This window comes from Capricornis sumatraensis, chromosome 10, assembly GCF_032405125.1.
Source record: "Capricornis sumatraensis isolate serow.1 chromosome 10, serow.2, whole genome shotgun sequence".
NCBI classification, from domain to species: domain Eukaryota; kingdom Metazoa; phylum Chordata; class Mammalia; order Artiodactyla; family Bovidae; genus Capricornis; species Capricornis sumatraensis.
Window position 1 is genome coordinate 94,342,130 of NC_091078.1, and position 26,059 is coordinate 94,368,188.

At 54.7% G+C, this 26,059-nt stretch overlaps 1 protein-coding gene across 2 annotated transcripts in view; it reads left to right on the forward strand.

Annotated features, from left to right (window-relative positions):
* Nucleotides 1-26,059, forward strand: part of POC1A (POC1 centriolar protein A) — a 76,642-nt gene that overhangs the window by 44,906 nt on the left and 5,677 nt on the right. The window contains exon 10 of one of the 2 annotated variants that reach the window (XM_068982187.1): nucleotides 13,095-13,238. The exons of the other annotated variant lie outside the window; for it this stretch is intronic. Coding sequence (XP_068838288.1) covers nucleotides 13,095-13,238 — 144 coding nt within the window. The remainder of the gene's footprint in view (nucleotides 1-13,094; nucleotides 13,239-26,059) is intronic. 2 annotated transcript variants of the gene reach the window in all.

Sequence of the window (26,059 nt, forward strand, 5' to 3'; positions counted from 1 at the left end):
CACACAAAGCAGGGAGGGTGGGCAAGACCTGAGGCCACTGGCATCTGGAGCCACAGCCTGCCTGCCTTCTTTCACCTTTCCCCCGCTTGCTTGCTTTTTCCATGGAGCTTTCAAACTCAGAAACCTGAAAATGGAAGAAATGATAGACTCAGTTGCTCACATCTGACTGTGGTTCTTCGGCCCCACCCTCTCTGTTCCGCAGCAGAGCTGCGTTCATCCTTTCAGTCTCTTTCCAGATGGCACCTCCTCCATGCAGCCTTCCCAGAAGGAAGGCTGCAGACTCTTCCTGCTCTGTTCACCCAGAGCACTGCTTACGAGAGCAGCCCCTCTCTGCTGCAGTCAGTTATTTGCAGGCCTAACTTTTTCCTCTGTATCCATGTGGTGCCCAGCATGCCTCTGGAACAGGAAATCTGAGTTCAGTGGACACATGCCTGCTGTCTGTGGGCAGCATGGGTGGAGTGTGTGAGGCTGGAGGCAGGCTCTGGCTCTGGGCTTTTGGCACGTTTGATGGTCCCAGGCTAAAGGAAGGAAACCACTTGTTGGCCTGGTTTGTCAGCTTAGGGTTAGGTGGCATGGGGTGGTGTGGGTTGTGGAGGGTGGGAGAATCCGCATGTTTGGACTATAAGTTTTAGTCTTCCTTTCATTTCATTCCTTTTCATTTTCAATGGAAAAAAGCCCTTTGCAGCTTATATTTTCCAGATTGGATGGCAGCATGGCCCGTGTGGTATAAGGGTGTTGAATAATGCTTATGTTTATGTTCTCATTGGTTACCATGGAAAAAAATCAGAATAGATGGTTTCCATGGAGATTATCTTAAAATTAGTTTCTTTGAAGTTCTGGACACTGCTGCACGGTTCACTGAATGCTGTTGGTGCAGTTGGGGCTTTCTCTATGGCTGTGCCAAAGGCTATCCTGGATGTTTGTAGATTTAGCCAAATTTGCCTCCTGTGCTTAAAAGTGTCAGGACACCAGAGTGGGAGTGATCTTGTACCTCACCTTCCTCCTGGGGTCCCACTTGCTTGGCTTCGACTCCACAACTCATTCCTGTCACTTGGAAGCTTTTTTTTTTTAACCTCCAAAAAAAAAAACCTTTTGTGGAAATTACTAAGCTAGCACAAAAAGAATATAATACAGTGAACCCCACCATGTACCTGTTACCTCACTCCAGCATTTTGCCAACCTTGTTTTTTGTCTCCTCCCACAGTTTTTAAAAGAATTGAAATATTTTTGTTTAATCCAGCTATTTTATTTTACCCTAAATAAAGACTTCTTTTTGATTAAATAACTGAAGCTCTTACCACATCCAACAAAATGAATAATTCCTTAATATCAGGTGCCTAGTGCATATTCACATTTTTCTTCATTGGGTCAAGAATGTTGTTTTGTGCTGTTTGTTCAAAGAAGGATGTGGGAGTCTTTGAGAAACCCCACATCTTCCCTCCCAGCGTGGTCCTGGGACGTGGAGAGGCTCAGTGCTTCTAGCTCAGAGCTGCAGGTGGGCCAGGCCAGGCCGGCCTCGGGGCTCCACTGTCATGGACAGTTGTGTGCTCTGAGCTCTGGGAAGCCCTTGTCCCCAGCGCCACCACCCCCCACCCCCCGCCCCCCGCCCCCCGCCATGCATCAGCACAGGTGGGCCTGCCACCGCCAGCTGTCCTAGGGCAGGCGTCCACTGGGGTGCGCTGTCCCCCTTCGCAGCCTGCAGGGGGAGGGAGGTGGAGAGGTGCTGTAGCCTTGAGTCACAACAGCTGTGTGCAACTTCATTTTCCAGGAAAGGGGTGCTGTGAGACCCCAGGTTGGGAGGAGGCCACCTCCCATGGCTCCTCCCTAGGCAGCACCAGGGTGAGGGCTTTGGCTCATTGGAGGCCCACAGCCCCTGCTGGGCAGGCAGGGCCAGTCCTGGCTATCTGTCTCACAGGCTTTGCTCACGTCCTGAGAAGCTGCACAAAATATGAATTACCGAATGGTGGGAGTGGTGCCTGGGGACGATCAGTGTCTCTAACTCTCTCTCCATTGAACCAAGTGCAAGGAGAGTTTAAAATAGCCAGTCTTTGTTCCCGAGGTTTTAAACATTCAACTCCAGTAGTTACAATGAGCTGTCTTCAAGTGGATCTATAAATAAACTGCTACTGTTCCTCTTTGTCACCGAGAGCTTCGGCGTCTTCCAGAGACGTCGGCTCTGCTGCTCATCTTCATTAGATGCCTCTCATCTGCTGGGCAGCTGCAGCCATCAGCAAGCTGGGCTGACACACACAGTGCGTAATGACAGCCACACGTTCCTTTTTAAAAAGCCACAGTCCCCCTTGACTGACTGTGCAGGGAAAGACATAGCTTTGCATTGGAGAAACCTGGCAGCGGGGTCAGTGTCGCTCATACAGAAGACCTGTCCCCATGAGCCCTGTGATGTCGTACACATGACTTTTGTGGTGCTCTTGTCGAAAATGCATAACCTCATTCCAGCTGTGAGAAGACATCAGACAGACCAAAACTGAGGGGTGTTTGACAACGTAACTGACCAGTAATCTTTCTAAAGTGTCAATGTCATGGAAAAGAAGGGAAAGCTGAGGAACTGGACAGATCGCAGGAGACTAAGGAGAAAAAACTAAATATGGAGGGAGATGCTGGATAGGGTTCTGGAACGTCAGGATTCAAGGATATTAATAGGTAAACTGGTGAAGCCTGAGTGGAGCCCTTCCTTGGTTTGGATAATGGAATTGTCTCCGTGTTCATTTCCTGGTGTGACCATTGTACTAATGATTATGTAAGATGTTAACACTGGGGGAGGGATATATGGAAATTTTCTGTACTATATTTTGCAGCTTTTCTCTAAGTCTAAAATTAGAGCAGTTTAAAAAACAAAAACTGCCGTTGATGCTTGAGCTTTATCGGAAGCCTTGATTTCCCACCCAGGGTGTCTCGGTTCAGGTGTTCGTGGTGTGGAGAGCAGGTTTTTCTGTCTCACGGCAGGAGGTAGCAACCGTAGGGACTCTGCACCCAGCCTGCGGTGAACTGAGCGAAAAACTTCAGAGCGCACTCCTGCAAAGGTGTCAGTCACCCCCTGGGCACCGCACAGTGGCGTTGTCTGCTTCTTGATGTTGGTTCTCAGAGTGCTCCAGAGGTGCGCCTGCTCCGGGAACTCCGGGCAGACTGGCAGCAGGTGCTCCACTCATAGCGCCCTCCTGGCACTTCCCTGGGCTGCGTGGAGGACCCCACGGCCTGCCCCGCCCTCTTCATTATCATTTGTGTCCCTGACCTTGGGCTCTGCCTTGCTACCTGGCAGTGTGGGATTCTGGCTGTACCAGGTGTGATGACCTGGGGGTTTCCGCTCCTGGAGGCCTGATTGGTCTCTTCCAGCCTTGGGACCAGGAGAGGGCCAGGATCTCCCCTGCACACAGGCGCGTTCTCCCTGCACGATGGTCTGCTTGCTTCCTGGCTGCGGCTACCAGTTTGCAGTCACTTAGCCTCTCTCTCCCCGTTTCATCCTCGCTCCCTTCTCCCTGCAGCTTCTCTCATGGGTCAGTTCAGTAGGACAGTCCTACTTTTTGCTGCTGGAGGCATATCTGGACATTGGAATGCCTTTCCGTTTCCTGTGTATAACCAAGGCCCTCCTTTCATACCTTTGAGACATTTGGCTTCATAAACCAGCCCTCTTGTGTAGGGGGAGATACTTGGAAACCCTTGGACAGCGCGGCTGGGGAGTCAGCAGGAGATGTCTGGCTTTGAGCCCAGGAGTGGCTGACATAGCTGGGGGTGGGGGCCTCAGTTTTGCTTTGGGCCTGACTGAGAAGAAGCGGGTTCCCTGGTTGTACATTTAACATCTCCTGCATGCCAGGGAGGCACATGACCCATGCAGGGGTAATAGGAGGACTCAGGCGGCATGGTCTTTGCCTCAGAGGGTGTCTCAGGAGGGGACTGTGAGGTGTGAAAGTGGGCCAAGCCACCTGCTGTCCTGCCATTTGGACAGCACCGGTTCTGAGTGAGGAGGTGTGGGTCAGGCATGTGGATCCCTCGTCCTCCATGTTAGACCCATCCTGCGACCTCTTCACAGGTCACAGATTCTTAGTTCAGAGGACTCCCTGTCTGCTTCCCATTGGTGGGAGCCCGGGGTCACAAGGTGGCTCTTACACTGAGTTGGGATCTGTCATTTTTTAGAGTCTGATTAGGTTCAGAGGATGTCGTCCAGCCCCTTGTTGCTGGGCCTCTTGGCTCACTCAGTGCACAGAAGACCCAGGGCCCCGCCCTCTTGGGAGTCTGGTGTGGAGGACTCGTAGCGGCACCCTGCATGCTCGTACCCGACACAGAAGCCAGCAGCGGCAACCAAACTCAGTGCTCGTGCTTGGGCTGGCTTGAAAGAACATTGGCAAGACTGCAGAACAATTAGATGATTTTAAGAAGCCAGAATTCCTCTTGGGTTCAGGGCTATGTTTAGAACCAGAAGTTTCCTTTCTTGTTGGACTCCAGGCCGGAACCCTAAATTATAGGGCAGACAAGACTGTAGTAGGTCTAGTCCACAAATATGTGCAGGGACACAGTACCAGCTTTCTTTTGAGCTTTGACTTGAGAAAACAGCTGTGCCTGTTTCCACTGGAGAGGCCGGAGCTGAGGGGAGCCCGAGTGAGCTCGGCTCTGTCCCCTGCTCCCCTCGCCAAGGCCAGGTTTAGCAGACAGGGAGACAGGCAGACTGGATGACTGTTAACTTTCTGTGGGGCCAAGTGTCAAAGCCAAAGGCATGAGGTGAAAACCAAGAAATGTCTGTGTGTGTGAGTCTATACCCTTGCTTAGCAGACTATGTGATGAGCAGTTGGATGAGAGATTAGGTTGAAGAGATTTAACCATGGTGTGTGTGTCTGTCCATTTCTTCCAGCTTTGCACTCAGGGTCTGTACTAGGAGGGTACCAGTGAGCCCACCCAGGTCACTCCCATTTCCCCTCTCTAGTCAGACCCAAGCCTTGGGCAGTAGTTTCTGGATATTTTGGTCTATTACAGAGTTTCTGTTTCTGGAGCAGCCTGGGCAGAGGACAAGTTCCAGTGTTAGAGATTAGAAGAAAAGGAGAAATTTCAGCCTTGAGCAAATGTTAATAATTAACCACCCCACCCAACCAGAGGGGGCCATTCTGTCAGGTCAGCTTGTGACATCTTTATGGTAAAACTCCAGCCACTCCTGGCTTCCAGCCAGCTGTATGCAGACCTCGCTCGCTCGTGACTGGCAAGCTGTGTATGGACCCCGAGCGGCTGAGGCCAAAGTTCCATAGACTGGGTGGCTGCTGCTTAAGAAACCCTGCCTGGGACATCTGCTAACAACCAGGGATGTCTACATTTGGAAACCATCACCCCCAGACCAGTGATGGCCCTCACAGACCTCACCTGTGGTCTTCAGCCTTAGGTCTCACCCACTGCTAATGTCCCCTGGCCGGGCAGGGATTTTCACCTTGAGAACAGAGTGGCAGTGATGGGTAGCGTCAAGCGCAGTGTCGTGTGATGGGCTGGTGGGGTCCCAAGGACATTTCAGTTGTAACTGCATCTTTTTAGGTCAGACTTATTAATATCCAAATAGTAACATTCACCATTTTTAAAAGCGAACCATTCTGTGAGTTTCAGTAGTTATGTAATCACTACCGTGATTACAATATTCTATACTACTATAGCATATTTCCATCATCTCCCAGATTTCCTTGTGCTTCTTTGTAGCCAATCCTGTCCATCCACCTCCAGCCCCAGGCAACTACTAATCTGCTTTCTCCATTTTTCAGAATTTGATATAAATGAAATCATACAGATATATATTCCTTTTACTCTGGTTTCTTTCGACCTAATTATTTTGACAGTCACCCATGTTGTTACATTTATCAGTAGTCATTTCTTCTTCTTTTTATTATTTATTTATTCGGCTGCACTGGAACTTAGTTATGGCATATGGGATCTAGTTCCCTGACCGGGGATTGAACCTGGGCCCCTGCATTGGGAGCACAGAGTCTTAACCATTGGAGCACCAGGGAAGTCTCTTCTTTGCCGTTTTGAGTGTCTCATAATTTTTTATTGAATGCCAGTCAACATGTTGAGGATGGCAGAGGCTGACGTAAATAGTCTTACCGGGAGTTGAGCTTAGTTTAGCATTACCTTGCATTTAGAGTGAGGTCTGGGTGTTGGAGAATTTTTCTCAGTGTTCCTGCTTCACCCCAAGCTTTCAGTCTAGCCTGGGGGCCTGCCCCTCAGAGAGTGTCTGTGTCCGTGGTCTTGTCCCAGCCCTGGCAGTAGGCTGTTACTGCTTGTTGCCTGTTGCTCGCTAGCTTTGTTGGAGGGATTCTCTGTGTCCTGGGCCAGCTTCAGGCTTAGGCTCCGTGTCCATGGGTCTCAGGAGTAGGGCATTCTCAGTAGTGCTGCCCCTCCCTCAGCCTTTGAAGACCTCAGTGATCTCTCAGGATGGTTTCCTGCCTTTCCCACAGGAATAAAGGGTTTTATCTCTTTTTGCTCTTCTCATAGGTTAAGAGTTGTGTTCCACAGGTGACAAGGATCTTGGTGGGGCTTCGTGCCTTTTCTGTGACTACTCTCCTCCTCCAGGCCTGCACCCTCAAGGATGGTCTTCTTCCATCCCTGCACCCCACCCTTCCCACCCCATCTTTCTAATGAATGCCCAGTGGAGGTCTGTGGAGAAGACCATTCAGTTCAATTAGTCAGTTCAGTCACTCAGTCTTGTCTGACTCTCTGCGACCTCATGGATTGCAGCACTCCAGGCTTTCCTGTCCATCACCAACTCTTGGAGCTTGTTCAGACTCATGTCTATCAAGTCGGTGATGCCATCCAACCATCTCATCCTCTGTCATCCTGTTCTCTTACCTTCAGTCTTTCTTAGCATCAGGGTCTTTTCCAATGAGTCAGTTCTTTGCATCAGGTGGCCAAAGTATTGCAGTTTCAGTTTCAGCATCAGTCCTTCCAATGAATATTCAGGACTGATTTCCTTTAGGATGGACTGGTTTGATCTTGCAGTTCAAGGGACTCTCAAGAGTCTTCTCCAACACCACAGTTCAAAAGCGTCAGTTCTCCGGCACTCAGCCTTCCTTATAGTCCAACTCTCACATCCATACATGACCACTGGAAAAACCATAGCTTTGACCAGACAGACCTTTGTTGGCAAAGTAATATCTCTGCTTTTTAATATCCTGTCTAGGTTGGTTATAGCTTTTCTTCCAAAGAGCAAGTGTCTTTCAATCTCATGGCTGCAGTCACCATCTGCAGTGATTTTTGGAGCCCAAGAAAATAAAATCTGCCACTGTTTCCACTGTTTCCCCATCTATTTGCCATGAAGTGATGGGACCAGATGCCATGATCTTAGTTTTCTGAATGTTGAGCTTTAAGCCAGCTTTTTCAGTCTCCTCTTTCACTTTCATCAAGAGGCTCTTTAGTTCCTCTTCACTTTTTGTCATCTGCATATCTGAGGTTATTGCTCTTTCTCCCGGCAATCTTGATTCCAGCTTGTGCTTAATCCAGCCCAGCATTTCGCGTGATGTACTCTGCATGTAAGTGAAGTAAATGGGGTGACAGTGTACAGCCTGGATGTGCTCCTTCCCCATTTTGGAAGGCCCTCTGAGCTGTGTAGGCTCCCCTCGTCCCGGGCTCTCCCCTCCACTGGCCTCCACCTTGCGGCTGCAACATGGAACCTGATGGCACTCGGTGTCCCACTTTTGCAGGCTTTGCCGGAGGTGACCGATGCTCACTTCCTGTTTTTCTTGGAAGAGTCTGTCTCTACTTACATTCCAGGCTAGTTGTTTGCTCTGTGATCTCTACACTCTGATTTAAGATAAGTCAACTGTCAGTCGTAAAAGTTGGACTGTAAAGAAAGCTGAGTGCCAAGGAATTGATGCTTTTGAACTGTGGTGTTGGAGAAGACTCTTGAGAGTCCCTTGGACTGCAAGGAGATTCAGCCAGTCCATCCTAAAGGAGATCAGTCCTGGGTATTCATTGGAAGGACTGATGCTGAAGCTGAAACTCCAATACTTTGGCCATCTGATGCAAAGAACTTACTCATTATGCTGGGAAAGATTGAAGGCAGGAGGAGAAGGGGACAGCAGAGGATGAGAAGGTTGGATGGCATCACCGGCTCGAAGGAGATGAGTTTGAGCAAGCTTTGGGAGTTGGTGATGGACAGGGAGGCCTGGCGTGCTGCAGTCCATGGGGTCGCAAAGAGTCAGACATGACTGAGTGACTGAACTGAACTGTCAGTCATGTCCAACTCTTTCCGACCCCATGAATGTAGCCCACCAGGCTCTTCTGTCCATGGAATTGTGCAGGTAGGAATACTGGAGTGGGTTGCCATTCCCTTCTCCAGAGGTAAGTTCAGACCCTTTTCGATTGTCTGTCTCTTTCTTGTTAGGAGGGGGTTATCTTGGGCGGGAGCTCGTTATCCGTGTCTGCTTCTTGATGATGATGGAAACGTGAGACCAGAGTAGTCAGTGCGGAGAACAGTCAAGAAGTTACCCCGATGGCTTGACTTCTTGTCCAGGAAGGCCCTGCAGGCCCTGCTCTTACTTGGTTTTATAATGAAGATGCATGGGTTGCTTACCTGTGTATTGGAGTGGCTGTCAGCAACCACAGATATTATGCAGTTCCTACTGTGTGTAGTGCTGACCTCCTGGTAGCATATGACAGGCTGGCAGCAACGGAAACTGAGGCAAGCAGGTTAGCTTACTGTGAGAGCCCAGGATCCTGTGCCAGGGTTGGGAAACCCGCAGAGCCCAAGTGAGATTTCCACAAAGTTACATTGACTCATATATTTGAGCATGAGATGGTTCAGTAGCATCATTGAGTCCATGAACATGAGTTTGTGCAAACTCTGGGAAATAGTGGAGTACAGGGAAGTCTGGCGTGCTGCAGTCCATGGGGTCACAAAGAGTCGGACACGACTTAGCCACTGAACAACAGCATAATTCTGAGTTGCACCTTTTTTTTTTCTTGTAATGTTAAGATATTTTTATTTGGTAAGAGTAAAAGTTGTTGACTTGGTGCCGCTCCCTACATATGTATGTGTAGCATATTGGAAAGCAGAGACATTACTTTGCCAACAAAGGTCCATCTAGTCAAGGCTATGGTTTTTCCTGTGGTCATGTATGGATGTGAAAGTTGGACTGTAAAGAAAGCTGAGCGCTGAAGAATTGATGCTTTTGAAGTGTGGTGTTGGAGAAGACTCTTGAGAGTCCCTTGGACTGCAAGGAGATCCAACCAGTCCATTCTGAAGGAGATCAGCCCTGGGTGTTCTTTGGAGGGAATGATGCTGAAGCTGAAACTCCAGTACTTTGGGCACCTCATGTGAAGAGTTGACTCATTGGAAAAGACCCTGATGCTGGGAGGGATTGGGGACAGGAGGAGAAGGGGACGACAGAGGATGAGATGGCTGGATGGCACTGACTCGATAGACGCAAGTCTGAGTGAACTCTGGGAGTTGGTGATGGACAGGGAGGCCTGGCGTGCTGCCAGTCATGGGGTCGCAAAGATTTGGACACGACTGAGCGACTGAACTGAACTGAATGCTGTTACAATTTTACTTGTGATAGACCTAGCTGAGGACCGCCAGGCAGGGCCCCTAGTACCCTTTGATGTTGAACAGACAATCCCTTAAGCACTGCTCTTGATGTCCCGTCACTGTCATTACCCACAGCCTGTCACGTGCGCCTCTCCCTACTCTCGCCCATCCTCTTCTTATCTCTGCTTTGTCACTTACTTGCCAAGCTCTTGAGGAATGCCACATCTGCAAAGTGCTCGAGTGCAGGTGAGCAGCTATGTGGGGCGGAACTGCTGGCCCTTTGCCTTGCGGGGAGGTGTCGTTCCACAGGAATGTTGTCATGGTGGCTCTTTGAGGTGTCATCGAGTGTGTGTGGAGGGCCTGCCAGCTCTGTGTTCAGCTCTGCCATGCAAGCATTCCAGGGCAGGTGGGGCTGGGGAATGACGTAAAAAATATTAGAACCAGGAGCTGGGAGCCTCCATGAGGATGGAAGAGAGGCATTGGGCATGTGGAAGCAAATCCACAGGTGATGTCCCCTGTCAGAGGCTGCTTCCTGTCAGGAACTGCCTGTACTTTGAGTTTAGATCCTAGCTGTAATTTCCTGTATTAGAATAAGTTATTTAACCTCCGTGATTCTGCTTCCCCATCTGAAAGTGAAGGCCAGTGATGCCTGCTGTGAAGGGTCACTGTAGGGATTAAGTTAAGTGGCCTCTACAATGCTGGCTCATGGGCGACAAGTAAACCCCAGCAGAGTCCTTTATGTGCCGGACTGGCAGTGTGGTAAGCGCTGTAATGTCTGTAGTCCTGGTGAAAGCAAGAGCAAGAGCAAATGGTGTGGCTGGAGGGACAGCCCAGGGCAGGCAGAACCCTGGACTTGTGAGCAAGGCTGGAGGCTGGGTACCTTCTGGCAGTTACTTCCTGTCTGAGCTCAGGTTCCTGCAGCCTCTCTTCCTGAGGCCGCTGCCCTGTTTGGGGCATGTGGCTGCTGTCCTCAGTCTTCCTTTGGAGTGGCTTGGCTTGGGCTCAGAAGGAGGGTTCCTGTTGCTGAAGTCAGTGGCACTCATCCCCACCCCTGCCTCCAGAGGCTTGGCTTGGCACTGTCTGTTTCTGAGCCATTTTGCAGAAACACTCAGAATTTCCATCCCGTCCTTCCCAGGCAGCAGGTAGCGCCCAACTGGTCACTCCTTGAGGACACTGGTTGTCAGGACAGAGGGCTGCCAGGTTCCCATCCTGCCTCTGGTGGCCTTTCCTGAGGGAGCCAGGGGGACTCAGTGACAGAAGGAAGAGCGTGCGTGTCTGAAACGGGGTTCTTTGGAAGCAGTGGGCATAGGCTCCTCCCTGTGGGTGATTCGTAGATAAGCGTTCCTCACAGTCCAGCCCTTGGAAGTGCAGGCCCAGTTGTCACCCCCATTTTACAGATGAGGAAGTGGAGGCCCTAAGAGGGACTAAAACTCTTGCCCAGGCCACCTAGCCTGTCCGGGGTGGAGCTCAGATGCTGGCCAGGGGCTGTCTGAGTCCCTGCTCTTCCTGCTGCACTCTGCTCTGTCTCCCAACAGAACTGCCTGGGTCTGGGGGCCGCTGTGGTGAAGGCCAGTCCAGGCTTCTGAAGCATTTCCCTTTGGGATGGATGGGCTTTGAGAGCTGAAGTGTAACAACTTGTAGAGGACTGGAAGACCCCCAGGCCCCACGGGCCAAGGTCTTAACAATGGCCACAGCAGACAGCAGGCGTGTGGATGTGGCACTGCCCCTGTTTTCAGTTATGCTCCTCAGATTTGTGTCTTACATTCAAGTTCTCTTTAAGCACTGGGGCCTGCATTTTTCCAAGTCCAAATTGACGTGCACTTGAGAGTTTGTTAGCTATGAGATTAGAACACTTTCCTAATAAAGGGAAATACACAGGTAGGGGCCATGTGCTGAGCTCCCCTTCTTTGCTGGTCGGTACTTGTCTTCTGGGTGGATTTTTTTCAAGGATGCTGAGGCCTGTCCAGGGGAGCACGCCCAGCGCAGAGCCACTGGATTTGTCTCGGAGATGGGCCAGCTCAGATGAGATGCCCGCTGGCTGCTGATCCTAGGAGAGCCGCGGTCGTAGCTGGTATCCTGCAGTGGCCATGGCTGTGAAGGATGGGGCAGTGCTGGCTGGAGTGCCTGGGCTCTGTTGTGTTTGGGGAGTTGACAGGCTTTGAGCCCAGTGATGTGTCCTGGGTTTAGAAGGGAGAGGAGTGATGCGTGCAGGCAGGAGACAGGGAGAGACACGGACACGTGGGCGGGTGGTGGGCGGTCTGGCTTTGATTCTTCCCGCTCATGTGTCCTGTCTCTGGAGATGCAGTGGCTGGAGGAGCAGGATAGGGGTCGGGCAGGTCCAGGTGTGCAGGAGCACAGAGGAGCTTCTGGTTGGGGATGAGGGGTTGCAGGGTGAGTGGAGGATCAGGATGCTTGGAGCAGGGGAAAGAAAGGGTGCATGAGGGGAGCCTGGGAGCTGGGCACAGAGGGCAGAGGTGGGAGCAGTGCTGGGGAGGGAGGCAGGCTAGAGCAGGGTCCCCTGTCATGGGGCTTGAATTTTCTCTCAGAGCCTGTGGCGAGCCCTGGAGGACTGGCAGAAGCCAAAGAATGACATGTAACATTTTGAATGTCTGTCAGTCAGATTGTGGTTGAAAACATGGAGTCCTAAGGGTGGCTGCATTTACAAGTTACTGGGGTTTGGGGCTGGCCTCAAAACTGACACTGCAGAGTGTCAGCCTCGCTGAGCATGTCATTCCCACAGGGAACAAGTCCATAGAGGAATTGTATCTTCCTGAGGCATCTGCCACTATGTCCTTGGGAACCAGGTGGTTCCCAGCATCCTGCTCTGCTGCACACGTGCACGATGCTTCCGGGGTCTGGAAAAGCCTTTGTGTGTAGGGCAGTGCCTAACTTTGGGGAGATACGCATTGGACTAGATTAGTCCATTTAGGAAGTCACTTGTCCAGTGACGGTGGTGGCAGGGGAGAATGGCTTCTGCATTTGGGGACTGAGGATCTTAGACAGGAGCACCAAGTCCTTCAGGTTCCTGGAGTCTTCTCTGAAGCAGCATGGGGCACCTGTCCTGTGGATGCTGACTCCGCCAGCCATTGGACCAGCACTTTCACAGAGAATCTGTCTCCCCAGGGGATCTGTGCCAGGGCAGGGCCGGACCCTTCCCTTAGTTCTGGGCCATCCCATCCCTGGGGTGGGGAGTGGTCGTTGGGCTAACTAGGAGGAAGGGTGACTTCGGGGTCCAGCATAGACTTCAGGGGCCCTGGACTCGGAGAGGCGTCACTCTGAAGGTTACAGGCCTTGTAAAGAGCTGGCAGCCCGCGGCCTCTCTTGAGGACCTCGAAGAGCCCAACCTGATATCCCTCTCAGGGCCCTGCAGCCTGGACTGCCAATTACTTTGATTCCGCTCCTTGCTCTCAGTCTCCACTTGGAAAGGAGGGCCCAGAGGTGGAGTCCCGCCCTTGCTCACCAGCATTTGGAACTCGTCTTCTCAAGTTTGCTGGTGATTTTCCCCTTGATCCTTTGAGGGGCTCTTCTTTTCCTCATTGTTTCCTTAAGACTAAAGGGCTCTCTTTCCTTTCATCGTCTTCAGCCAGAAGTGGACCCCCTCGTCCCGCCAGGCAGGGGCAGAAGTCAGGAATCGATGCAGAGCCAATCCCAGGAGCCCGTGAGCTTGCCCCAGTCGCTGACCAGCACGCTGGAGCATATCGTGGGCCAGTTGGACGTCCTCACCCAGGTAGGCTGTGACGTGATTCCCCCCATCTGCACTCGGCCTGGCGTTCAGGCCATTTGAAGTTGGCCTGCCAGTCCTGGGTTTTTAAAAAAACATAATTATAGTGTACTTACTCTTCAGCCCAAATGAATGAAATGGCAGTGCCTGCCCTGGGATCCTGTCTCTCAGAGCCATTCAATCCCTGACCAAGCCATTGGACCCCAAAATCACCAACACTGAATCCTGTCAGGGAGTGCCCACCCAGTGTTGGCTTGGGTCACAGCAGAGCTTTGAAAGAAACACTGTCCGTTCATTCGACTCTTCACTGGGTGGGCACTCCGGGGACATGCAAGAACTGTGCACAGAGAGTCAAGGCGCCAAGAGGCAGCCAGGCTCTGGGTTTGAGCTGGCACTGCTCCTTGTCCTCCGAGCAGCCTTAGAGATACCCCTGTGGCTCTTCAGGCCCCAGCGTGCTTGTCTGTCACTCATTTGCCACGTCTCATTTGTTTGCTGCAGCAGGTCTTAGTTGCAGCACTCAAGATCTTTAGTTGTGGCATGTGGGATCTAGTTCCCTGGCCAGGAATCGAACCCAGGGCCCCTGTGTTGGGAAGTGCGGAGTATTAGCCACTGGACCACCAGGGAAGTCCCGAGCCTGCCCTATTTGTGGTCAGAATTAAAGACCATGAGTCTGCAAGCAGTGTTGGGACTATGCCTACCCCTGGGTAGCTGCTCCATAAATGTTAGCTGCGGCACTGACCACCCTCATCCCTGAGGTCCATGTGGCCCCCCCTCCCCCAGGCGCACACATGTACCGGGCTGCTCATGGACAGCGGTCTGTGCAGTGCAGAGATTTCAGTGAAGCAGAATGCCCTGGCGAGAGGTGGCAGCCAGCACCGTGGGCATACCCAGGGGGCCTCTCATCCTGGGGCAGAAGAGCAGTTCTGCGCAGGGAGCAGCGGATGCCTGCAGGGCTGGGCTGGGGGTGGAGGTGGGATCCACGAGCGCATCCAAGCAGTGGGCAGAGTCCAGCACAGCCAGCGTGAGGCATGTAGGTGGCATGGCGCCTGGGCGACCACAGGATGTAAAGGTCCTCAGGCTCCTGCCCATCTTGGCTTTGGGTGTAGACCCCTCTTCTGTGCCAGCTCACAGGTAGAGGGAGGGCGCAGGAAGGAGGCAGAGTACCCTTGAATCTCTGATGGAGATGGGGGTGAAGTGGCATGGTGTCTCTTCTGTACCGCTGGCTCCAGGCTAAGTTCTAAGAGCTCCTCCACGTGGCGTCCCATGGTCCACGTGTCACAGGATCCCAGCTAGTACGGCACGCCTTGGACCCACTGCCGAACGGACATTTGAGGGGAAATGTCAGGCGTCGGTAACTAGGGGGGATGGTGAGACTGTGTGCACATCACACTGACATCCCTGAGCGCCCTGAGCCTTGGAAGAGAAGGCCTGTGCTGAGAGGGGGAGAAGCAAAGACTTAGAAAACACTCCCCACCACAGAGCCGTCAGAAAGCGCCCAGCCTGCCTCGTGTTCTTCACAGCCTCGTCAAGTGAGAGATCAGGGGAGGTGGAATGAATTAGAACTTTATAGGATAAAATTGGAAATCAAGTCTGAGAGGGTGGTTAAAAATAGCCTCATTGCATCCAGAGGAGTATAACACTAAAAACATTTCCTGTCACTGTGTTTTAAAGGCATACACAGAAGGTTCTGTTATGTGTTAGCAGTCAGGAGTCTGATAGCAACTTCGTAAGAAACTGGCATCCCAGGGAAGAAGTGAGCCTCTCTGCCTTGGCCTGTGGCTGGGCTCACACCTTTCAGCCCCTTTGCAAGTCCAGACAGCGCTGCGCCTGACCAAAGGCCCAGCCCGTCAGCCAGTCACCCGCTGTGCTGGGCGGTGTGCGTTCCTGGAAGCTAGAGTGTGGCTTGGGTTCAAGGTGAAGTCCCCATCGAGGTCTTAGAGTGCAACCTGTTTTCGAAATGGTGTGTGTTGGGGGAGTGTCTGCACTAAATCTCATGCCACCTTGGGCTCGGTCGTCGGTTGTTTTCCATGCTCACGTCCTCTCCTGGAGTTGAGGCTCTCACTGAGGTGTTCAGCCCCAGCGAGAGCTGCCCCATTCAGGTTGGAGGGTCCCTGGCCCCTCCTTTTAGGACCAGCATGGCCGTGGACTATCTTTTCTGGAGGCTCCCCTCAGATGTAGAGCTGGATGACCACTGCCGTCCTTGTTCCTGTGTGGATATCTCAGCCGGGCTCTGCGCCTCCTGTGGGTACTGGCCTCAGATGCTGCCCCTTGGCAGTGCTTCTCACCATCTGATGCACGCCTGTGCTCTGGAGGAGCCAAGGGTATCTCGGCCACCCCAACACTGACTCCTACTTAGTTCAAAGTCCCCTCTCCCTTACCTCACTGCCCCTCCCCTCCCCCACAAGGAGGTCTACTTCTGAGCAGCCTCTGAGAGGGACAACGGGCTTCTGTCCTGCTGAACATCCTTCAGGGAGGAAGCCTGGGGCTGCAGTGGGCAGTGGCCAGGATGTTTAGTGGAGTCACAGAGTCCCAGGTGACAGCCGGCACCCCGCTGTGGAGGTTCATGGTCCTCAGCCTGCCTTCCTGCGGGTGTGACCCGCTGAGTTTATCTGCAGGCCAAACCTCACCTTCCTGAAGGTTACAGTTGGACGCTTTTGCTTAGTGGTCTGTGGTTACAGCCCAGTGGCCCAGCCTCTGAGGCCACTAGCCAGAAAGCACACCCCCTTGTCCTGGCCCTTCTTTGTGTTGGAGAGAACCCCTGCTTTTGCCCCTGTAGAGTTGCTGTTTGGGTTTTCACTGCCACTGAGCTCCTCAGGACCTTGATCCCACCTGGCCACCTTACACGTCCCTGTTACCTGTGGGGAGCCGTGGTCTACCCTTGGGTGTCAAGGCTGCTCTGCTCAGTTCAGTGAGCCACTGCCCATTAGCCTGGGCGTACCTGCTCTCCTGGACTTGGGGGCGAGCTCCAGTTGCTCATTACCTTGGTAACTTTGGGCAGGGACGGGGCTTCCCAGAGCCTCAGCCTTCTCGCATGTGAAGTGGGGACAGCCCAGCCTGCTCGTGTCCTCTGAGCGCAGTGGGGAAGCTCCAGGTTACCTGGGTGCTAGACTGGTGCCGACTGTTAAGCAGGACTTGAGGGAGATGTTCTCGGGATCCGAGTGGGAGCGCACCAGTGTGGTCAGGTGACCCAGGAGTAGACATGCCACAGGCCTCTGTAACTGCTGGAGTCCCAGGTGTGCTTTTGAGCTGCCAGGAGGCTCTAGTGGTCTGACTAGGCATTAGGATGGGAGGGAGATAAAGCGGAGGTCTTTCCCCAGGTCCAGGAGGTGGCAGGAGGGACCGGGGTGCCTATTGAAAATCAGGTGGCTCGGGGTGGGGGGTTGGCACTAGATGGGAGCGTTGAACCCAGATCCAGGCAGCTGGGCCAAGACTGAAGCTCTGCAAAGATGTATGTACATCTTTTGACAGCCATCCTTTGAACTGAATCATTGTAATGGTGGTTGCGGAAAATGTATTCCCTAACAATGAGATTTAGGTTTTTCTTTGGGAGACTTCTTGTTTTTCAAAACCCCTCATGGGAATTCTCAAGAGGAGCTCGGGCTGAGGTCATGGATGTGGCGGCTGTGTACCATGTATGTGCCCTCCCCCTCCTTCTGGGAGCCTGTCCTGCCCCCCACCCCCATTCTGTCTTGCGGCCACCCTGTCACCGTCCTGCTGGGCCTGCTCCAGTCAGTCGTCTCTTCCTGAGATAGATGGCCTGACTGCAGAGGCCCGCGTGAGGCCAGAGCAGAGCTCCAGCCAGGAGTCGGAAGCCCCGAATGCTCTGGCACAGCCTGGCCTCTTTGCGTCTGTGTGGACTTGGGGAAGCTGTGGTTTCCTCCTCCATGGAGGGGAGACATTAGACCCTGCCCATCTATCTGTCCTGGAGGTGGGCAGCAGGGGTTAGCATCTCAGGTGGGGCCTGAGACTATTATGGCCTTCTTTCTGTGAGTCTCCGCTCCCTGCTGCCCCTGGCCGGGCCCCTCCCCTTGTGGCTACTCCGAGAGGAAGGGCTCCAGGTGGACCCCTGCCTGGCCTGCCTGCTTGGTGACAGACATTCCGTGAGTGTCTACAGAGGCCCTGACCTTTCCCTTTGTGTTCTTGTGGGGGTGCTGCCAAATGATTTCAGGGTCCCTTTCCCAGGTGCTGGGAAACTAACCAGTGAGCAGGGAGAAGCTGTTTTCACAGTCAGCGTCCTCACCTCCCACCCTGGCACCCTTTGCTTCCTTCTGAGTGACAGAGGGTAGGTGGCGACTGGAAGCTGTGGAGGCCCTGCATCTTCCTCAGGGCCGAGGGCTGAGGCGCGGCCGTGTGGACAGTACCTGGGAGCAGGGAGGCTGCAGTGAGGGGCCTGGGCCCAGCAGGCGACCAGTGGTCTCGCCTCAGAAACCCACAGCAAAGTTATTTTTGACTCCAGTTTCACGTCTTGCTGCTTTTTAAAAATATCAAGCCATGAAATTCCTGTCCCAACTGTGTTTTTTCATGGCAGCCGTGCTCAAGACTGTGATGTCAGACATTTAGGTTCCTGTGAGTCACGGGGCTGCTGGGCTCCAGGACTGGAACCCAAGCCGTGGGAAGCAGGCGGGGGCAGGCCACCCAGCCCTGCTGGTTAGAAGGTCCAGGTTGTTGTGACTCTGATGACCTAACTCAACGAGGATAAGGATTTTGGCCTGTTTGCTTTGGGGAATTGGATACAGTGGCACATTGCTTTGAGCCCCCCGCCCGCCATGGTCCCTGCAGTTTCCTTTCTGATGGGGTGCTCAGGTGGGGTTTCTGGTTGTACCCTGGTGGGAGGTGTGGGACTCCTGGGCCCTCGTGCCATGGACTGAGCTGCCTGACCGCTCTGAGGGGCTCTCAGAGTCCCTCTTTCCTGGACAGACCAACCGTTGTTTGTGGAAACAGACTCCAGATTTTCGAGCAGTTTCTCCATTTTATCTGGGGGCGTGTCCTCCCAGGGGTGTCTAGATGGAATTTGTTGGGAAGGTGTACAGTGAAAGTGCCAGCGACCCCTGTCTGTGGGGTGTGTGCATGTCCCCCCGACCCCTCCCCCACGGCACACGCACACACGGCCACGGGGATGACTGTTGCTGGTTTCTGCCAGAGCAGGCCCTCCCTCAGCTGCATGCCTCCACCTTGCCTCGCCTGTGTACAATCCCAAGTGGGCTTGCCAGCCTCTTTATGGATATTTAAGGGCTGCCCTGGGGCCACAGTTGAGTTCAGGACAGACGGGGCTCCTGCCTCTCGGGATTGGGAGACAAGAGACTTGTTTTTCCTGTTAAGAGGCTACTTCCTGGGGACAAGGGACTGAAGACACTCTGGTCTATTGGACACTTTGGGTCCCCCTCCAGATGGTTGCAGAGCAGCTGGCCCTGGCCCTCCCCCAGCCCTGTTGCTCGTTCTGGCAGTTTGTCCACAGGCTTCTCTGGCTTTGCAAATACAGAGGCCTGGGGAGTACCAAGTCAGGGCCGGTGCTGCTGGCCATACTCAGAGATGGGCCGTGAAGGGGGCTGGGTGGCAGCTCTGTGTTCTGTCCCGTCTGTGGTTGTGGCAGAAGCACCCCCTCCCCAAAGAAGCTGCAGATGGAATGCTCCCGCCCACCACATGGGCTCGGGAAGGCTGCGGTTACCTCTGGGCCTGGGAGTGTTCACGGTCGTATGAGATTTCTCCTGGGAGGCCCCAAGCAGGCTTGGAGCTGCGGTGGTGGGCGGGGGGAGAGCAGCAGCTGGAGCACTGGTCTTGAGCAGGGACCTCTCATTCCGCCTGGCTCTGGATAGTTCTCAGAGGACGGAGGAAGGGGACCCGGGCGATTTGCTCTGGGGACCCAAGGGCCGTCCCGAGAAGGGTCAAGCACAGGTCATGAGAAGGGGCCCATGAGTCTTCTGGTTGTGACGGGCAGCCCCAAATGGGCCTATGCAGCTCTGAGATTAACCAAGCCCTAGCTGACCGCTTGGCCCCTTGGTGCCCTCCTGAATGAAGCACCACGGGAGCTGCGAGGGGCTGCTGTCGGGCCTGCCATTGTTCTCTGCCTCTCAGCAGGGGGCCCTGAGGGCCTGGACTGTTGGTACAGACCCTCATTCTCCCCATGGTAGCCATGGCTGGGTGGAGGAGAAAAAGCAGAAAGGAGCTTTCAGCTGAGCAGAGCATGGCATTTGGGGGAAATGGTTCTGTAACCCCTATTCTGAACAGTACCTAGCTGGTGGCTTTAGCAAACTGCCCAAGATGAGAGGCTGGGTCTCCCAGCATGGGCAGTGGGCACTCAGCAGGGCAGGGGGAGCCTGTGAGTCCTGTATGCCTGTGGCAGGCCTGTTGGATGAGGGCCACAACCTGACTTGCCAGGCTGTACTGAGGTTTTCAGACCTCTAGCAAGCTATCGAGCAATCTCTCTGACTTGTGACAGTTGTGTTTTATTGGGTGTTGGCTAATTGACTATTGTATATGGACTGCTAAAAATCTGAGTATCTGAAGGAATGGGATACTGAAGGTGGCCAAGGTTCATGCCCTGTTTGGACTCTCCCTCGAGCCAGAGCGCAGCAGAGCCTGCGTAGTGCCTGGTATCCTGCCCCTTGGGGTCGTGTCCCTCCCTGACCCTAGGCTTCCCAGGTGGCCTCTTCATGGCTGGCAGAAGCCAGGGTTGGTGGAGAGTGTATGGTTCAGGTCTTCCTCCTGGTGGGGGTTGCACCTCATGGTCCCAGGAGCATCCAGTTTTATGGATGGTGGTGAGTGGACCTGCTTTTTACAGCCTCTTCTTTGGGGGTAAGCAGTAATATGGAAAAGCCTGTGTTTATTTAAAAGGAATTGTTATAAAGTCACAAGGAAGGTAAATTAGCCAAGATTCTCTAATCCCATAGCTAATCCACCAATAGAAAATAGTGTTCCGTGTACTTCCTGAAGAGAACTAGTCCTCATTAGAGGTGGGGGTGGGGGGGGTGCAGAAACGCTGGAGAAATCCTATATCCCTGAGATAATGTGAAGCAGAAATGTGGACTAGAGGGCTCAAGGGACAAAAGCTCATTTTGTGATGTTGGCAGCAGGCTGCGGGATGATGAGGAGTGGTTAAAAAGACAGTTGCTGAGCCCAGGCAGCTTGGGGGGAATGTCTTTAGAAGCTTGTTTTTCTGTGCATCAGCTGTGTGTGATCTGGACGAGTTAACCTATCAGACAGACATCAGCATGAGCGGGAATCTCCATTCCTTCACCTTTAAAGTTCAGGCCTCGAAGCCTTCAGTCCCAACAGGTCGGGCATGGGGGGCGGGGGAAGGGGAGGAACTGGGCTGCTTCCTGGATTTCTGTCCTGCTTTGCACACCCTCACTTCCTGCTGAGGTCAGGAGGCTTCCTCCCTCCCCAGGCCAGCTGGCAGCAACCCCTCGGGCTCCAGGCTGTCTGCCCTCCTCTCCCTCCTCCACCGCTCCCTCAAGCCTCCCCAGATCCAAACCAAGCTGGGGGAATGTCCCTCAGCAGCCAGGCAGGGTCATCCTCGGGTGCCCCGGGACCTGGACCTGCCTGCTCTGCATCCTCGCGGCACTCGGTCTGGCGTGTGTCCATCCAGCAGTCAGTGTGCACCTGTGACATGCCCGGGGCTGTGCCTGGGAGCAGGGTAGACAGAAACTCCGTGCCTGTGAGGCTGGCACTTGATGGCCATCAGCCGGCTGCTTGTGAGCGGGCGTTCACACCTCTGACGTGAAGGCCTCTGGCCCACAGACCTTCAGGCGCCAGTCTCAGGCTGGGGCCGAGACACAGACCTTTGGTGATGGGAAGAGCCGAGCCCAGACCAGCAGCCCTTCCCGAGGGAGATGGGTTAGCCTCTTCCGCCCCCACTCACCTCTGACATGTGGCGGCTGGCTGGCCAGGGTACCATTGAGTTAGAGCCCCGCATGTGTACACACGGACGTGTACCACCCTGAGAGCTGGAGCTGGAGCTGCCAGGAGACGAGGCTGAGCCAGGCAGGCGCTGGGCCCAGCAGCCCTGTGCTGTTTTGATAGCTCACAAGACCCCACAGCAAAGAGATTCCCCTTTTATTGCATCTGTTTTAGATCTTTAAAATCTGAGTGAAGTCAAAAGCATGCTACAGGGGAGATTAATTCCACATGTTTCCATCTTTGCAGTGAAACCCAAGGAAAGTTAGACGTTCTGTGCAGCACAGTCGAGTCGGGGGCGCTGAGCCAATGGATGTTGCCCACCGCCTGACATGAGTGCCCCAGTGGCATGGCTGGGTGACTGTGCCCTCTCCCTGAGACTCGGGGTACATGGGACCCTCCATTCCCCCCAGGAATCTGGTTCCTGTGTTGAGGGAAGGGGGCTGGGGTGCCTCAGCCCCTCTGGGGAGACTGCCTGGAGGAGCCAGAATCAACCACAAGCCTGGAAGTGATTAAAAGGAACTTTCCGTCACAGGAGAACTTTAAGAAGCAGCCAGACCACCACGTGCCCTGATGGCTCAGACTCTGCGAGGCCTGACCACAGGCTGTCTTTGGGGCCTCAGCCAGGGCCCCTGTGAGCCAGAGGGCCATGTTCCCATGGTGAACCCCTGCCCAGAGCAAGTGCCATGTAAATGTTAGCTAAAGTGTTACGATGGCTCTACAAGATAAGGACTCTGAAGTCCAGGTCAGGTAACTTGCCAAGACCACTCAGCAAGGTAGTGGTAAAGTTCAGGTCTGAACGCAGGCAGTACAGCCCCGGTGCCTGTGCTCTCACTGCCCAGGACAAAGGGGGAGGCCGGCGTTTTCTAAGGCCCACACCCGTGTCAGCACCATGACGTGCTGAGAGAGGAGGAGGGCAGGGACCGGCGCTGGGGTGGGGACAAGGAGTACTTCTTAGGGGCGCAGGGCTGGAGTGGGGCTTTGAGCAGGCAGGGTGGGGCAGGAGAGCAGTGGTGATGGGCAACACAGGCCTTGAGTGCCAGGCCCAGGAGCCTGGCCTTTCGTCCTGTGCTGTTGAACAGAAAAGAAATACAGCAGAAGTGGTGTGGAGGGCAGGGGGGTGGGATGTGTCCTGGAAGCCAAGGCAAAGGGATGAGGACTGAGGAGTGGTCATCCAGGCCTTCCCTCCGGGGATGGTCCTCCATCCGCGTGGGGGGCCCACAGCACTGCCTGTGTGAGGGGGGTCCTGGGGCCAGGCGAGGAGGCTCTTTGGGCAGAGTCCTGACAGCGCTGCCGCGCACAGCCACACACGGCCGCAGAGGGGCCCCCTGTGGCAGCCCTTCCTGAGGCCTCCCCGGCCCGCTCAGCGCCCTGGATGCTCCCCACTGCCCTGCCCTCCCCCACCCTCTCCCCGGTGGCGCCTCTGCCCTGCATGTCTCCCTTCTCAGCCTGACCGCCTTCCCACTCTGTAGCAGATGTGTGCTCATGTGGCTCTCCTACCCCCAGCCCTCTCAGCTTTCTTCCCTTCCAGACTGAGAGACCCCCAGTCTCCTGGTTTCCCATGAGACTGCCTTCCCAGGGTGATTTGAGCTCCCCTCACCATGGGTCAGTGCACTGGAGGGGACATGTGGCTGAATGTCAGCTCTCTTCCTCCGTCATCTGTGTGGGCTCAGCCACGGTGTCCACCTCTGAGCCACCTGTCTCCCCTGCTCCAGGGAGACACAGGAGGGCCTTTCAACCATAGAATCCAATACTACTCTCCACAGGGGGCCCCGAGCACCCTGGGGCTCTGCTCACAGCAGAGTGTGGATGGGGAAGCGCCGTGGCTGCGGGTCGAGGGCTGCGGGAAGAAGGGCTGTTCCCGAGCTGGATGGCAGCGGGGAGGATGGCGGGGAAGCCTGCAGTGAGTCACCTGCGCACGGGAAGCTTTGTAAGGAACTCGCCCGATAGCTGAGAAAAATGTAGAGAGAACATCCTCATTCTTTCCCCTCCTTCAAGGTGGTGCTCACTGTCAGTCGTGGCAGCTTTGCCAGCAGCCTGCCCAGATAGGACTGGTGCTGCAGCGCTGCAGTGCCTGGAGCCCCCAGGAGCCAGCGTCTCGGTTACCGCCGGGGATGGGCCCCGATGGGCGTGCGAGGGCCTGATGATGTCAGAAGGGCTCGGGGTGTCCTGAGGCCCCTCCGGGCTTTGCAGAACTTAGGGTGCTAGTAGTTTTCCGGCTGCATTTGCACACGGGAGTGTGCAAGAGGTCGTCAGTCAAGATGGTGGCAGTGGTGGCTCTGGACAGAGTGGCAGCTGCTGGGAGGGACCTGGCTTGGAGGGTGCAGCTAGGTCTGTGTTCTGAAGTGCCAGTTTACTCAGCCCCGCTTCACTACCTGTTGTGAAACTAAGAGCCGTGGTTAGTTCCCCAGCTGAGCCTCTGCTCCCAGGGTCCCCTCTGGATCCAGCACTTGGAAAACTGGCCACAGGAGCGCCATTCTCCCTGGATGGACCTGCTCAAATTTGAGTCTGCTGAGGCTGTGCCGGGGAGTGGAGGCTCCCCAACTCCTGTCCCTTTTTGGCTGAGGGCCCTGGGGTCCCTCCTCCACTTTCCTTGTGGCCACTGCTCTTTTTTCCCTGTTTGGTAGCTCCAAACCTACCGCTGTGGCCTCTTGGCAGTGCCACAAGAGTGCTGTGTTCTCTGCCTTGGGACCTTGCCCCTGTGCACCTGGCGCTTGGCCTGTCTTGCGCTGTCTCCTCGCAGAGGCCTTGGGGCCTCCTGTCAGGGTTGGCACTCTCCTTCCCACAGGGGTTGGCCTGGGCTGTAGCCCCAGAGCAGGTGAGCCCGGTCGGGGGCTGGACTTCATGCGGAGCTCAGTCCCTGTGGGCCAGGTCAACACATGTCTTCTTGCGTTCTCCCTAAACACAAAGTAAAAAGAGAGATGGGAAAAGAGGCTTAAGAAGGAGCCAGAAATGAGAGATGGGGGAAAGAGCTGAGGGAAAGTGCAGGACAAGCTCACCTGAGAGGAAACCAGGCCAGGGAGCATGTGTGCCTGAAAGGACCGCGCTGTTCCCTGAGGCTGCAGGTAACTTGAACCTGTCCTGCTGTGTTCCATGGCTTCCCAAGGTGGGGGATTATTCTCCCAGGGAGCACTGATTCTCGCCTCCCCCGTGTGATGCCCACAGAACTCTCCCCTGGACCGGAGCGGAGCCCCTGGGAGTACAGCTGCCCAGCCCCTCGCGGGCAGAGGCCCCACGTACCTGCTTTGACTTCTCCCAGCGTCGCAGATGTCCGAGGCCCCGTGGCAGGAGTGAGGGTTGAGGCTCCCCTTGGCCACCTTGGAGGCCAGAGGAGATACACACACCCAGGTTCTGTCCCTGCAGTTTGTGCCCTGAGGGGGCACAGACACCTGGTGACTCGATGCCAGCAGAGAAGAGGCATCTGACCGTGTTGCGTTCCCTCCCACTTGGAGTTTGGGGCCCCAGGTGCCAGACTTAGCACCGAGGACTGGCATTTTGGTGCAACTCCTTCAGGCGTCACTATAATTCATAAGGGACTAAAAATAAAAGCCTGTCTCTTTAAAATTGGTTATTTTTACACCACATTCAGAAGGCCCTTCAGGGTGTTTCGTAAAGCATCACAGTTCACTGTTGAACTGTGAGCGAGAGGAGCGTCTCGCCCTGTCAGTGTCGCCCCCGTAGGAGACAGGTCACAATGTCTTCTCCCCCCTCAGCAGGAAAATCAGGATTCAGAAGATTCAGCCTTGCTGAGTCTCTCCCAGGGGGTTTTCCTCAGCGGGTTCTGACCAGGTCATGATAGGAACCCCACCCATTGGCCCCAGCTGGCCTCTCCCGTGCTCTTGGGTTTGGTCCCCAATGCCTCCAGCATCCTGCTTCCTATGGAGTCCCTGGGTTGGGTGGTCCTTCAGTTGGCACCCGCTGAAGGGGCCAGGCTCTTTCCAGGGGTTTTCAGTGCCATCACTGACGTGGTCCTGCACCTTGGCCAGAGTCCCCGGCACTGCACTGGCTTCTGCTCTCCAGTACCCAGGGGCTTGTGGATTCAATGCCCTCTTCCTCTCCTGTCTCCCCTGGCCCCCTCTACCCCCATTAATGAGGATCATCTCAGAAATGCAAAATAACCCTGCTGCTGGCCCAGGCTTCTTCCACTGCCTCCCGTGCCTGCCTGGCCCTTTCGGAGGGGCCTCAGGCTGTGCCCGCTCTCAGCCTGTGTTCTCGTTTCTCTCTCCCCATCTGACTCACCACCAGGCGGTGGTGGGTCATACCTCGTGGCTCTGAGTCTGTCCATGTTCGTCCTTAGCCCACCCATCACCACCTCCAGACCAACCAACCATCATACCTAATCACAGCCACTCCCAGACCATCGCCATGGAGCAGCCAGAGGGGCCTCACCCAGCCTCAGGCGCCCAGCCCCTTCCTGCTGCTCTGAGGCTGAAGCTGGGGCTGCCGGGTATGGCCTGCAGGGCCGACCCCACTCCTGCCTCCTGCCAGGCATCTCCTGCCTTTTGCCTTCCCTCCTACCTCAGGGCCTTCCTGCCCCTCTCTCCTGGTGAGCTCCCCCTCGGTCTTAGCCCACTCACTTCCTAGGGCCACCTCCCCTGGTTCTGACCAGGCAGCACCCAGCAATCTCCCAGCATACACTGCAGTCCCGACAGCTGCTTAGCACTGGCCTCGCACTCTCTGCGCATCCTGTGGGGCCAACTGATCCTGTGTGCTGTGCGCCACTGTCACCCGGAACCTGGCAGGGGCCAGCACAGGGCGACGCCCCAGATGATCTGAGGGAGTGAGGAAAGTGTCTCCGGCAAGGGTTGGCAAGCTTTTCCTTAACAGTCAATATTCTAGGCTCTGTGGGCCATAGAGTTTGTCACAACCACTCCACCTGCCCTTGGGGCAGCCATGGACAAATGTGAGCACATGGGCATGGCAGTAAAACCTTT